Source organism: Plectropomus leopardus, chromosome 14, assembly GCF_008729295.1.
Source record: "Plectropomus leopardus isolate mb chromosome 14, YSFRI_Pleo_2.0, whole genome shotgun sequence".
Lineage (NCBI taxonomy): Eukaryota > Metazoa > Chordata > Actinopteri > Perciformes > Serranidae > Plectropomus > Plectropomus leopardus.
In genome coordinates, this window is record NC_056476.1 from 589,931 (window position 1) to 602,996 (window position 13,066).

Sequence of the window (13,066 nt, forward strand, 5' to 3'; positions counted from 1 at the left end):
TTTATCTTTCATATATTATCTTTTAAACATTTAGTCCAGGTTTGTTTGGAAAATGAGATTTGAGCTGCATCTCTGGAGGCAGGCATTTTTTATGTATTAAGAGATTTTTGAGCCAGAGAAATATAAATAGTTTGAAAACAAAGTAAAATAAAACAAACACATTTTTCTTCTTTTCTCTTCCTTTTTATTTTTTTTCTTTAATGTGCTTATTTAGTCTCTTATACATGCATGTTAAATTCTAATTATTATTTTTTTATTTTCTTCTTTAATTGCTTTAAGAGTAGAGAGCAATTGTGGAGGGCGGGCTTGGATGCGTAGAGGAAAGTGGGCATAATTGTATGATGAACTGTCATTTTTCAATTTTTTAAAAAAGTCATTATATGCTCTCAAATATTACAACTTTATTTCCCATATATCTGAAAAAAAAACGTCCACAAACTAACAATTAAAGGCATAAAAACAATATTATTCTCCAAGTACCTTTTCAATCAAAATATCACATTTTTCTTGTAAATATTTAACTTCACGTTCTAAATATTATGCCTTTTTTTCCTAGATGTCTCCACTCTATTATCAAAATCTGACTTCGTATCGGTTTCTGCAGGTTTAAATGTTTTTGGCCAGGACACTGGCCAAAAACAAAAAGATTTTTCATGCCAAGAGGTTTTGCCTGAATAATTTAAGGTTAAATTAAGAACAAATAATACTGAGGATAATAATAACCTCTTTCTCATTTACCTCCGTAGACGATGCCGAACTGTCCGGAGCCAAGAACCTCGTCTGGGAAGATCTGATACACAGAGTTGATATCCTGAAAAAAAAGTGTTACTTCATATTACTCACTCAGGACGGTTTGATTAATGGGAGAAATGCTGCTCTGAAATAAAGACAATCACTTTGAGCAGTTCCTCGTGCGGGGGGACCATCACAGTCCAGTCTTTGCTGTGTTTTCACATGATGCCGAACATCCACAGCTCTGGCAAAAACTACAGACTGCACCGACGGCAGACGCCCCGGCAGCAGAGCACGCACGCTTTGGGAAACCCGCTGGGATGAAGAGGTCCGAAACCTGAGCGTCAAAACTCCACGTGGATCGGTCGCAGAGGTGCGACCGCAGGAGAGGATCTGGATTCTTCTTCTGCACTTTATCTGCAGTATCGCTCCTTGTCTTTTCATCCAGTGAATTTTTCGCCTGGCATATAGATAAGGCACTCTATAGCATACAGTATACATTGCTACTGTCACTGCAGTTTTGTCCTCTGTATGAATTGTTGTATCTAATTCAATTTTTTGACGTTTTTATTGTCTGTTACCTGTTAGGGGATGACCCAGTGCCGGCAGAGTCGGCAGCTGGAATCGGGCCAGTTTATTTGTTTCTGGGGCGTCATTCATACCGAGTCTCAGGCCGGACATGGCCCGACTCATTTTGAAAAATGTCCTGGTGATGGCTGCCGAAATTAATAATCTCCTTTCACTCTTATAACAAAAGCACCAAAGTGCACACTAGACAAATGTGCAGGGTGAGGCCCGGGACCAGTTAAACAAAGTTGATATGGATCAAAAGGATCCGGTTTTGGGAATCCAAGGTTTTGCTATCCAGGACCAGCTAATCCATTTTACTTTGGTACCAGTTTTTCAGAAGATCACCAATACCAAAATATTTTTTAAAAAAGTATACATACTTAACCAACTTGAACGTTTTATTACATTTTGTCCCTAAAATCCACACTGAATCCTTCTGATGGGACCAGAATAATCATCATTCTGATCCAGATGAAATGTTTTGAAATATTAGTGGGAGCAGTAATCAGCTTTAAGCACGTCCAATCAAGGAAATGAAACAAGACTATATGACAATTATAAAGTGCAATATGTACTGTGTTACTCTGCAGCAGCGGAAAATCACCTGCAGCCAGGAGCTGCTCAAAGTTGTGAAAGCTGTGAAGTTGTTTGATGGAAAGCTGCTTCGACTGAAGTGGAGGAAGGCGAGGCCGCGTGACACAAAGTGGGCTCAACAAAAAAGTGAATAGCATCAATTCATCACCTGGTGGAGGAGTTTTCAGAAAAGCTTTTTGTGGCGGCGAGCCCACTGAGTGTAACCGCACGGCGTCAGTGATCTGCCACAGCTTTGACACCAAAACTGCTAAATATTTTCTCCTTGTCTGCAATCACGTCTCCCTTTTCTCCCCCGTTAGCTGACAGCCTAATATCACACCTCAGGCAAAGAGGACAGAAATACAATATTATAAACCTCCTCCCCCTTCCCCGAGCCGCGCTGCCTAATTACCATCCGTCGCCATGGAAACCGTTTGGCTGAGTGAGTAATCACAGTAATCTCCATTTGAGGTGCTCGAAGACGTGCTCACCTTGGAGACGGCGAAGGTGCAACGCGCTGCATGGAAATGGGACTCGATGTTCTCGGCGGTTTCATTTGCATGAGCAGAGTTTACAGACAGTTTGTGTGTGATGTGAACGTACGGGAGGGCCGTGATGCACGGCGACCTGCTCGGTGGGAACTCTGTGACACAAGACTAAAGATGCAAATGAAGGACGAGTGAGACGAAGCAGGAGAGAAACGGATGGAGCAGATGCACAAACAGGATGTAGTTTGTGGTCAACGATGGCAAAAGCCCAAATCGAGGGGACCTCGCTTGATTGAAAAATGATCTCCCACGTCTGTTTCATACAATGCATTCACATAAAATGAGTGTAGTCTGTATTTTACATGAATTTACAAATGTATCCCCCAGATATGATGCACACAGTCATTTGTAGCTCGGTTTCTGTTACAGATTTTCTGCAAAAATTAAGCGATATTTTCGAAATGACTGTTGAGTGATGTTATGTGACTTCTCACGATGGATGCATGCATGTATGTATATATGTATACATTTATGTATTGTTTTGGGGGAGCTTCATGCTCCGTTTTGTCATTACGTTTTTTTATTCATTCTGTTTTTACTTGTCATTCAATCATGTGGCTACGAGATCGTTTGTTATTGGCTCCTGCTGCTATACGGGTGGGGCCACATCCACAATGCATGTTTTTAAAGTCCTGACGAAGGCCAGTGTTTGGCCGAAATGTTTTGGCTTTTTTCAATGATTTAGCCACTATAACAAAGGTTTTTTAATGCAATTCCTCGTCGTTTTTCATGTTTTTCACACTTTGGGATGTCCAGTAAGATGTCCCTCTCATTTTATCACGGCGATGGATTTTCAAAACATTAGCAGGTTTATTTCTGTTGCAGCCGCTCAATGACGCCGATCTAATATCGGCATCATTTCTTCGTCTCGTATCAGAGTGAAGAAGATAAATAACTGCATCACTGTGGCGTGGAGGTGATACTGAAGCTCAGCTTGTTTGATAGCAGCTTTCAGCTCGTCTGTTTCTAATTTTTGAAATATGTTTTTTTTTAAACATTTTTCTAGCTGTAGATCATATTATCAAAGTTAAAGTAGAAAAATGCTTGAGCATTTTGGTTTATGTAATGAAATAAAATATATTAAAATTTCACTTTCCTAAATAACTAATGGAAATTCTTAACTTTTTCACAATATTCAAATTTTTGAGATGCACCTGAAGTTTTGGTTGTTTTTTTTTTAAATTTTAAATATGAGTTAAAAAAACAGAACAGATTTTTTTTAATTCATGTTATCCACCTCATCCTTTGAAATCAGGAGCATTAGGAGTACTTTGACTTTTCATGCAGTACATTTTCTTGTCACTACTTTTTTTTTACTTTACCACGAGTGGAATTTGAACGCAGGACTTTTGCTCGCAGAGTATTTTTATACTGTGCTGTTGTCACTTTTACTACTTCTACTGCTACTTCTTCCAGCACTGAAGAATTAATGGAGATATTTCTGTTTTCTGATGTGTGTGACATGTATCACCAGCTAATTTTAGGCAGATATGTGCTAAATTTTCATGCCAAGGGATGTGTATATGCCCTATACCTGTGTTGACACATCGCTGCACCTGTGTGTTTGTGTGTTTTTCTCACCACGTTCTCTCTGGATCTGGCAGTTGGAGACAGAAATACTGATGGAAATTTCCTCTCTGTTGAAGAAACACAAACATGATCAGAGATAAAGCTGGAGGAAAACACATTCAATCAACTCCAAAAAAACGATATTTTTAAGAACAAACTCAAGACCTACGTTTTTAATTTGGCTTTTAATTGAACTTTAACTATTAATTAATTTATTTATTGACTATTTATTTATACATTTTAGTCTGTTTTACTATATGGTATTTTATTATTATTTTTTAAAAACATTTTTATTTATTATCTTTTGTTCTATTAGCCTTTTTTTTTTTTTTTTACCTTTTATACTACTATTTAGAGTATTTTATCTTATTTATTTAGTCTTTATATATTATGAATATTTGTTTTTTAATACATTTACTTATTTTTTTCTTTTTATCTATAGGTTTTATCCTGCCTCTAGTGTTTCCTCACTTCTGGTCGTGTTTCCTCAGTTTTAATGAGAGCTCTTATTTTGGTGCTCTAATTAATTACAAGGTCTTGCTTTTTTACCCATGTGCCTGTGTACTGTGTGTGTGTGTGTGTGTGTGTGTGTGTGTGTGTGTGTGTGTGTGTGTGTACGTGTGTCTGACTTCTGGTTTTATTATGTAAAGTTTTGTGTTGCAGTTTTGCTTGTACGAAAAATGCTAAAAAAAAATAGTCTAATTGATTGATTGAGATAATCAATTATATTAAGAAATGAACTCCATATTACAAATGATTAATTTAGAATAAAAAATGTTTTCGGACAATTTTGTCACCAGTAGCTTCTGTTAAAGTGGATTAACTTGAGCATTTACTCCATCTGAGCAGTATATGGTCTCTGTGTATTGATATTATAAATCTGGAGCCTGCAGCCTTCTGGTTGACGCTCAGTATTATTTAAACGTCCTTTTTCCTCTCAGGTGAACACACACAGTCAGAGAAGGCACCGAGACCGGCAGTGAAGTGTTAGTCATGATCACTTTGACGTCAGAGGAGGTCTGAAATATCTCTGATGGGTTTTGTGTGGGTGTCGGCGGCCCTGAGGGATCTGAGAGTCTGCACGAGGAGGATTCGGCAGCAACGTGAACATTAATACCTGAGCTGGAAATGTGTCCTTTCACAGGCGTGATAATAACGGCAGGATGACATTTACATTTGTCCACTCTTATTTTCAAAGAGATTCTCTGCTGTACTGACAGCTGGAGTGAAAGAAAAAAGCACTTCCTGTGTTCAATCATAGTCAAGGAGACAGAAGAGTGACTCAGGTGACCTCTTAACATCCAGTATTCCCCTTTTATTTCCCTACAGCTACCTAAAACACCCGAAAAACACGTTATTCCATCTGACATAATCATGCCGCATTTATTGTGTATCATTGTTCCAGCTCTGATGTTGGTTTCAAAGACTCCATGATTTTGATGCTCATTTGTTAATATTTTAGATGTAATGTGTATAACTTTTCATGCATTCTTAGCTCCCCCTAAAAAAGTCCTGAACCAGTGACAGACTTTGCACAGACTTATACAGAATATATTGTTGGTAATCCTTGACTTGACTACATGTCAAAAACTTGGGAACTTATCACTGAAAAAATGATATCCTCTTTGTGTAATGCCTCAGCCAAGAGACTACGGATAAAAAATTGCCTCCTGGCTAATTCTGGCATTTTTATACCTTGTGTATTAATCAATTTGCACTGTCCCTTTTAAAATTAGCAGATAATGAGAAAACCAATCAATAAACAAATAAACGTAATATGTTTTTTTGTTTTCTAGTTTTCCAGATGGAATTGAGTAATTGATTGAACGAATGATACAGATGTACGGACCAGATTTAAAGATAATACTACAAAAAATACAAACGTGTTCAGGTGTGTGTGAGCCGTGCTGGCGTCTTACTGTGTCCGCTGCGGTGCCCGCTGTGGGAAATCCCTGTGGAGACGGCCGGCATCAGAGCGTGCTGGATGGCCATCTCCCACATTCGCGCCACATCCTGCCCAACGCCGCTCACCTGAAACCGGTCAGTGAAACTCTCAGTCCGTAAGACTTTTATAAAGTATTTATGCATCATTATTCTTAAGTAAAAGGTCTAAACTTTCACCACTGGACAAAGACAGCTGTCAGTATTATAACAAGATGTTGTAGCTAAACATGAAATAAATGTCGTATTTTTACTCACCAGGATGCTGCTGCCGGTCGCCGATGAGTCGGCTCTCTGCAGGTGCTCTCCAACGTAGTAAACCAGCGACGCCGTGGCGATCTCAAAGCAGTGAGGGTTGGCTCCATCGGGGAGCAGAGAGAAGGTCTGAGCCGGCTCCAGAGACAAGATCTCTGACAGAGGGATCTCCTGCACACGGAAGAAAACGTCTCAGAAAAGGCCGAACACTGTATTCTTTAGAAAAAAATATAATAATAATAAAAAATAAAAAATAATAATAAAATATCTTGTCGATAGTGCAGTAAGTGTGTATTCACAGAGTGTGTGTGTGCAAAATAAAGCATAAATCTATGTTTCTCTCCTTTGCTAGAAGTGAGAAGTTTCTTTTTTCTGTATCTGTCTGATATCAAATGTTTCAGAAGTTACTGGGAATTTGCAGGCTTTGAGCAGAAAGATTATACCTTATATAATTACCTGTAAAGGTGTATTTTTAGCAATAAACATACAGCTTATCCTTTATCTCAATGATGTTTGACATCCATCATAATTTTTCTAAGAAGCAAAAATCAGGATTTGAAAATGTGCTAAATTTTTCTGCTCAATTAGAAAATGAAACAGTTTTAGGGCGGTCTTGCAGAGGATGTGAGAGGATTTTTTCACTGATTAAGGACACATTCAGACGAACAGACCCACTAAAAATGCAAAAGTCTTTACGACATTATATTTACTACATAATGTTGTGCGAATGATCCTCGAGTACACGGATCTGCAAAAACAAACAAAAACGCTGTGGTATGCATGCCAGGCCAGTAGTTGGTGGTTTAACTTTGTAATAACACACTTTGTAGGAACATCACACGCATGTATGAAAAGTATCACAGTATCTGTGCATTGCCAGTTTCCACGGCAACAGAAGGCGTGGCGTTTTCAAAAGATTACACTTCCCGGATAAACCTGGTTTCAAAAGTTTGCATCTTCAGGCCCCCAAAATGCCGTTGTCGTGTGAACAAAAGGCCAAACCGCAACAAAAGTTTAACATTTGTGCAAGAACCGTTGACAAGTAAACGTCCGCTACGTTAAAATGAGGCTTAAAGTTTAAACTTGTAAACTTCAAGACCTGGTGGGTTATAGACGTCTGCTCAATGATAGTTTGAACTCATGCAAACACATTAGTGTACTAATGCCATGAGAGGGCAAGAAAGAAAATTTTAGAAAAATGAGGCGGAGGCGCTCGTCCTACCTTGTAGTATTTACTTCCTGTGTCGTTCTGAAACAGTGTGATGCATTTACTGTCCAGCCGCCAGTAATGTCTCTTCCTCTGCAACAGAGAAAGAAAAATAACTATGAAGTCAGATGAGACAGCAGGTGAGGAAAAACTAGTTATTGAAACCTGGAGCAACATCATGTTTCATGTGCTGCTTTAAATCGCCTTTCACAATCATTTAAACCTCTGGACCCTCAGAAAAGTGGCTTTATTTATTTCAAAAACAAACAAAAACAACAAAAAAAAAGAAATGTTTTACAAATTGCAAGAAATTAGTAGATTTAGACAATTATTTTAAAAAGCTAGGGGGAATTAAATTAAAAATAAAATAAATTATTTATATCATGATCATGATAAATGATACAGAAATAATATAATTCTTTAGCACTTTGTAAAGAATCCCGTTTTGTTTGTTTTGTTGTTCTTTCTTTTTTAATGAATTTTCAGGTAATTTTCTCGTACTTTTGACTAATTTCTTGCAATTTTTTTGATTATTTCTTTTGCTGCTCATTGCCTTTTTCCACTTGTGTGTTTCTCCTGAATTAATAATTCAAAACATCCTTGTACAAAATAATGATGAGACAGATAAATAAGCAGACAGGTGGACAGACAGACTGGTGTGGTACCAGAGTGTCCTTGCTGGTGTAGTGGACCATCCATCCCTCCTTCATCACGTTGCTGCTCTTCCTCTTCGTGTGTTTGACGGACTGAACGACTCGCATCAGCGGGATGTTGTTACTGGTGGATGGGCTGATGGGGGCAGGACAAATTAGTCTCATAACTGTTCGTGTGTGTGTTTCTGTGTGTGCGTGTGTGTGTGTGTTTCTGTACCTGATGGCCCGGTTGGACTCATCCAGGTCAGGGTCGTGCAGGTCGCAGAGGTCGCTGGGCCCCGCCTCCAGCAGGAGACCCCCCTCTGATGTCAGCGCTTCTTCCATGTTGTCCAGCAGGCCGCCGCCTCTGTCGACATCGTGGTCGTCAAGGCAACCCTCCACCATGACAACGTCTGACTCCGCCCCTGGGCTCAGGAGCTCTGTGACACAATGACACGCCTGAATGTGTAGTTTGTTTTTATGACAATGTGGGGACCGACTGCTGTACACCACCTCTATGAGGACATCGAGATTTAATTGTTGTGTTTAGGTCAAAATTAGGTTGAAACTTGCCTCCATTTTTGGAAACTTCTCCCAGGCAGTTGTTTGGCACTTTAGAAGCACATCGTTTATGACAGTTGAATTTACAATCTGAGGATGAAAAAGTTCAGTTGTTAGGTTACAGCAGATTATAGCACAGAAAAAAGTTTGAATGTTTTTATACCAACAAGGAAAGTTTGAAGTGAGGGGATGAGGTTTCTAACTGTCCAGCTCTTTTATATTGGAACTACCATAAAACTTCAAATAAAAACCTTGTTACAATTAACCCTTTGAAACCTGGAGCGAAATCACCTTTCTTGTGCCGTTTTCGGATGCATTTCACAAATATTTAATCCTTTAAATATTGAGCAAACGGTTGCCATTTCTTTCAGAAACACAGAAAAAATGTATTGAGTAACTTGGTAAGAACTGTTCCAAAAACTGTAAGAAAAAAGTAAATTTAGAAAACAAAAAAACAGCTAGGGAAAAACTATATTTATAATTATCATATTTACCTATTTAAAATTATGTTTAAGAATTATTATTTTGTAGCGCTTTTTCCAAATCTTGTCTTTTTTTTACTTAAAAAAAATAATTTTGTTGTACAGAAAATCTTTGGATGTTGTTACATGTTGTTAACATGGTTGTTAGCTATCTGCTGGAACATACAAATACCAGTATTAATACACACATAACATTACACAAACTTGTATTGCTCTGCACACAAAGGGCACTTTTTAAAAATCAATCTTTAAAACATATTATACATTATTGTTTTAACTAACATCAGTCCTAATCATAAATATTAAATGTTAATTTTCAGAATTATAACCCTTTAAATGCCAGGATTTTGTCATGATGCCATGACAAAGGCAATGAAAAAAAAGAAAAAAATATATTCCCAATATACTCCAATCAAAGTCAATTATTATTTTTTGATTATCACAGTCTGGGATATGTCAGTCATTTGCAGCAACACTAACTGTGACAGTGCACCCAGTGGAAATTGCATGTATTTTCTCTATATGCCAAGTATGGTTTAAATTAATAAAATTGTTACTGAATTTAGTGACTGTATGTGACCAGAAAGGCTTTAGATTTGTAGTAAAGATAACCCAATGTGTTAAAAGTTTAAAATAAAGCTCACCTTTACACTGCAGGCCCTGTCTGAAGAGGCCTTTCAGCAGCTTCTTGCAGTGCTGGCAGATGGTGGGTCGGGTGTACGAGTGGATCAGGAAGGTGTGAGGAACTTTGACCTTCGACAGTAAGATCTTGTCCAGTTCGATGGGACGGCCAATGTACGACTGGGAACTGGAGCGCCGCTCCCGACCGGGGAAGTAATCTAACTGGTTCTTCTGCTGTGATAAGAGACAGCAGAGAAAAGCACAGGGGAAGCGCTCATTACTTTTGTTATTTTATCATTACTTTTTTTTACTAAAATATTGTTTTGCTGGAGTAGATTCTTTATCACAGATGCTTAGAAATGCAGCAGACGATGGTTGTTTACCTGAGAAAATGGCAGGCACACAGGTTCACGTCTCTTCATGAGGACTCAGATGTACAAAAGAAAAACTCGCTTTTTAAATAATATTCTTGATTTGCTGCCTAAAACAAGCAAAACTAACATCTCAATCATTAATCCCCAAATTTGTCCTTGAACCAAAAGCTCAAATTGCTGATAGTTAAAAAGTGTCCAGTTCCAAACTGAGTGTCAGAGCTTTGAATCAAGCACCTGATAGATTCTAGGTCATCCAATAAATAACTGAATACACTGATCTGGGAAATGAAAGGAAAGTAAATTAATTTCAGATGTAAGTAAAGCACATCTCAGTTCCTTGGAGTTACACTCCACCAGTTTGTTATTATGGATAAAGTGGTGGGACTTACCTCCATGCTGGGACTGACTGGAGACTGGACAATAAAAGACAACAAAATAAAAATAAAGTTAGAGAGGTATTTGAATGTTCTGAAAAAGAAATTTAAAAAATGCAAAGCTTGTATCTTATGGTTCTTTAAACAACTGAAAGTGAGACTTCGACAAACACCAGAATTATTGTGTTTTAACAAAAGATGCATCATGCATGATGTATTAATTATCACCACCAATGAATCCAATATCAAGTACATGAACTTGCTAGCTTGTTAGCACAAATTAAATCTGCAAACTGCTGAATTTAGTGCAGATGAGATATCAGGTTTTGGTTCTTTAAACAAAACTGGTCTTCAAAATAGAATAAATAAATACATAAATAAAAAAATAATAATAAAAAAAAAAAAAACATCAGAGTGACATTTTTCAGACTGTTCTCATGGTCTGCTTGTGCGTTTTCCTACAAAAACCAATGCAACAAAATTCATACTTATTCCAAGAAATAATGCACCCTTAATACATGCACACATTAATTTGGGAAAGCTGTAACAAATGCACTATGAAGTTATGAAGGAAACATCCAGAGTGGTCAAGTCAGGAGACAGGTTTGGATGGTCGCAAAACACAGGACATTTTGCATCATTTTAATGTATGTCCTCACCGTGTTTCTCTTCCTAAATCTAACTTCTGTAACTTTATGTTCAGGATGTAACGTCACTCTTGGGATGAAACTTTGTAGGATATAATATGAACTACTGTAAGAGGATATGTTTCCTGTTTTGGATGTTTATTATCCACTGACCAGTAAAGCATCGTCGGTGTAGTGGGGCGGTGAGGGCTCAGCAGAGAGGGGACGTCCCAGGTTAACCAGTCCGCCCGTCAGGGAGACGTTGGACGAGCGACGCCTCCTTACCCCGCTGCAGTTATTAGGGATCTTAAAGGCACAACGCTTGTGATAGTTCAGACCACAGCCTGGACACAAACAAAGACAACAGACACGAAAGATTGATGAACAGTCGTTTGTCTTTTGCGCCTCTCGAGCAGAAAACTCCCTCAGTGACTTCGTACCTTCACATTTGAGTCCCTGTCGCACGAGTCCCCACAGCATCTCTCCACAGTGGTCGCAGAAGGTCGGAGCTCGGTACGAGTGGACGAACAGGCAGTGTGGACGGATCTGGAAGTCCTCCACTGTGGCCGAAGCTGTAGAAAACAAAAAAGATGGTGGGATACGAGTCAACACAACAATGAGAAAGTCAGTTCATTATAACAGAAAGCCCTGGAGGTTGCAGCTTGGTGAAAGGAACTGAAGTGCTTAAATTTAAAGTCCTGAAAAGAGCTGAAACATCATTAAAATGTGCAAACTAAAAGATGTTGATTTCCACTGAAACACCAACTCAGGTGTAAACAGTGAAAGGACTTAAAGTGTCAGCTGAAGTGAAATGCAGAAATGTGATTAGTTTGCAGTATAAAGTTCAGGTCTTCCCAATAAACCTCAATCTTGATGGCACTTGATTAAATTAACCCTTAGGGCCCCCTTTAATATTTTACATACTCATGTCGCTCTCTGCACAAAACGCATTATCCTAAATATCAAATATTTCAAGAATTTCAACCCTTTAAATGCAAGGTTTCTGTCATGATGCTACAATAATTTTTAGGCAAAAAAAAAGAATTATTTCCAATATACTTCATGCTCAGTCTTTGAGTGTAGCTGCTGACAGTCTGGGATATGTCAGTGATTCGCAGCTAAATAGTGAAAATGATAAATTCCAAGTCAAAAGCCCAGAATGACACCCAGAAATAATACAAGTCATGTTTTTCTGCTTTGATGGCTGTGGGATCAAAAATGTCAGTTTGAATGGGTTTCAATGGAGCATTTTTTGACCTCAACAGTCTGAATGTAACTAAGTAACTTTAGTTTCCATAATAATAAATTAAATTAATAAATCAATCAATCAACAGTTTATCAATAACTCCAAACCCCTTTTTTTGCACATTTTTCTGGTTGGATTCATGTTGTGCTGAAATCACCTTTGCCTAAAAACAACAAGCAATTTCCACACCAAGACTTTTGCAACATTAAAAACAAAAAAAACCCAAAAGTTTCCATCAGAACAACCGTCCAGCATTCAGTTTCTAGTGGAGCTAACAAACAGCCTCTGTGCTGACATGTTTTATTCTGAAGTGATTTCTCTTTTGAATCGGCTCGGAGTCGAGCAGCTGCTGGAGCGGGGTGACTGGGCGGGCGGCCACGATAGCCATCTGAGCCCAAACATCCTCCAGCTGTTTTCACAAAAACTCAGTCGGGCTCTCTGGCAGCGCCGAGGCCTCCCGCTGACAAACCCACAACACCACAGAGGGGAAGCAACCGGCCTGCACGAGCAGCCAGAAAGTTCTGATCTCAAACTGTTCTCAAACCGTTTCCTCCGTCTCAAAGTTAGTTTAGACTTCAAACTCAGACAGGTGAGGAGGAAACATCTGGTTTCATTTACGTCCTCTGTGCTGGTTTAATGAGCTGTGCAAGTTTGGGATCAAATCTCTACTCATTCATGAGCATCTGTTTGTTTTTTTTATTTTATTTTTTTTACTGTGCATAGTTTTGATTTGCATCTTTGTGACAGCTGACAGT

The 13,066-nt window shown here is 38.5% G+C and overlaps 1 protein-coding gene across 1 annotated transcript in view; it reads right to left on the reverse strand.

Annotated features, from left to right (window-relative positions):
- prkd1 (protein kinase D1) overlaps window positions 1-13,066 on the reverse strand; it is a 48,388-nt gene that overhangs the window by 13,126 nt on the left and 22,196 nt on the right. The window contains exons 3-14 of the mRNA XM_042500650.1: window positions 11,506-11,637; window positions 11,240-11,409; window positions 10,455-10,478; window positions 9,715-9,925; window positions 8,601-8,678; window positions 8,266-8,467; window positions 8,061-8,184; window positions 7,411-7,488; window positions 6,192-6,359; window positions 5,912-6,023; window positions 4,008-4,058; window positions 739-828 (exon numbers count right to left, since the gene is read on the reverse strand). Coding sequence (XP_042356584.1) covers window positions 739-828; window positions 4,008-4,058; window positions 5,912-6,023; window positions 6,192-6,359; window positions 7,411-7,488; window positions 8,061-8,184; window positions 8,266-8,467; window positions 8,601-8,678; window positions 9,715-9,925; window positions 10,455-10,478; window positions 11,240-11,409; window positions 11,506-11,637 — 1,440 coding nt within the window. The remainder of the gene's footprint in view (window positions 1-738; window positions 829-4,007; window positions 4,059-5,911; window positions 6,024-6,191; window positions 6,360-7,410; window positions 7,489-8,060; window positions 8,185-8,265; window positions 8,468-8,600; window positions 8,679-9,714; window positions 9,926-10,454; window positions 10,479-11,239; window positions 11,410-11,505; window positions 11,638-13,066) is intronic.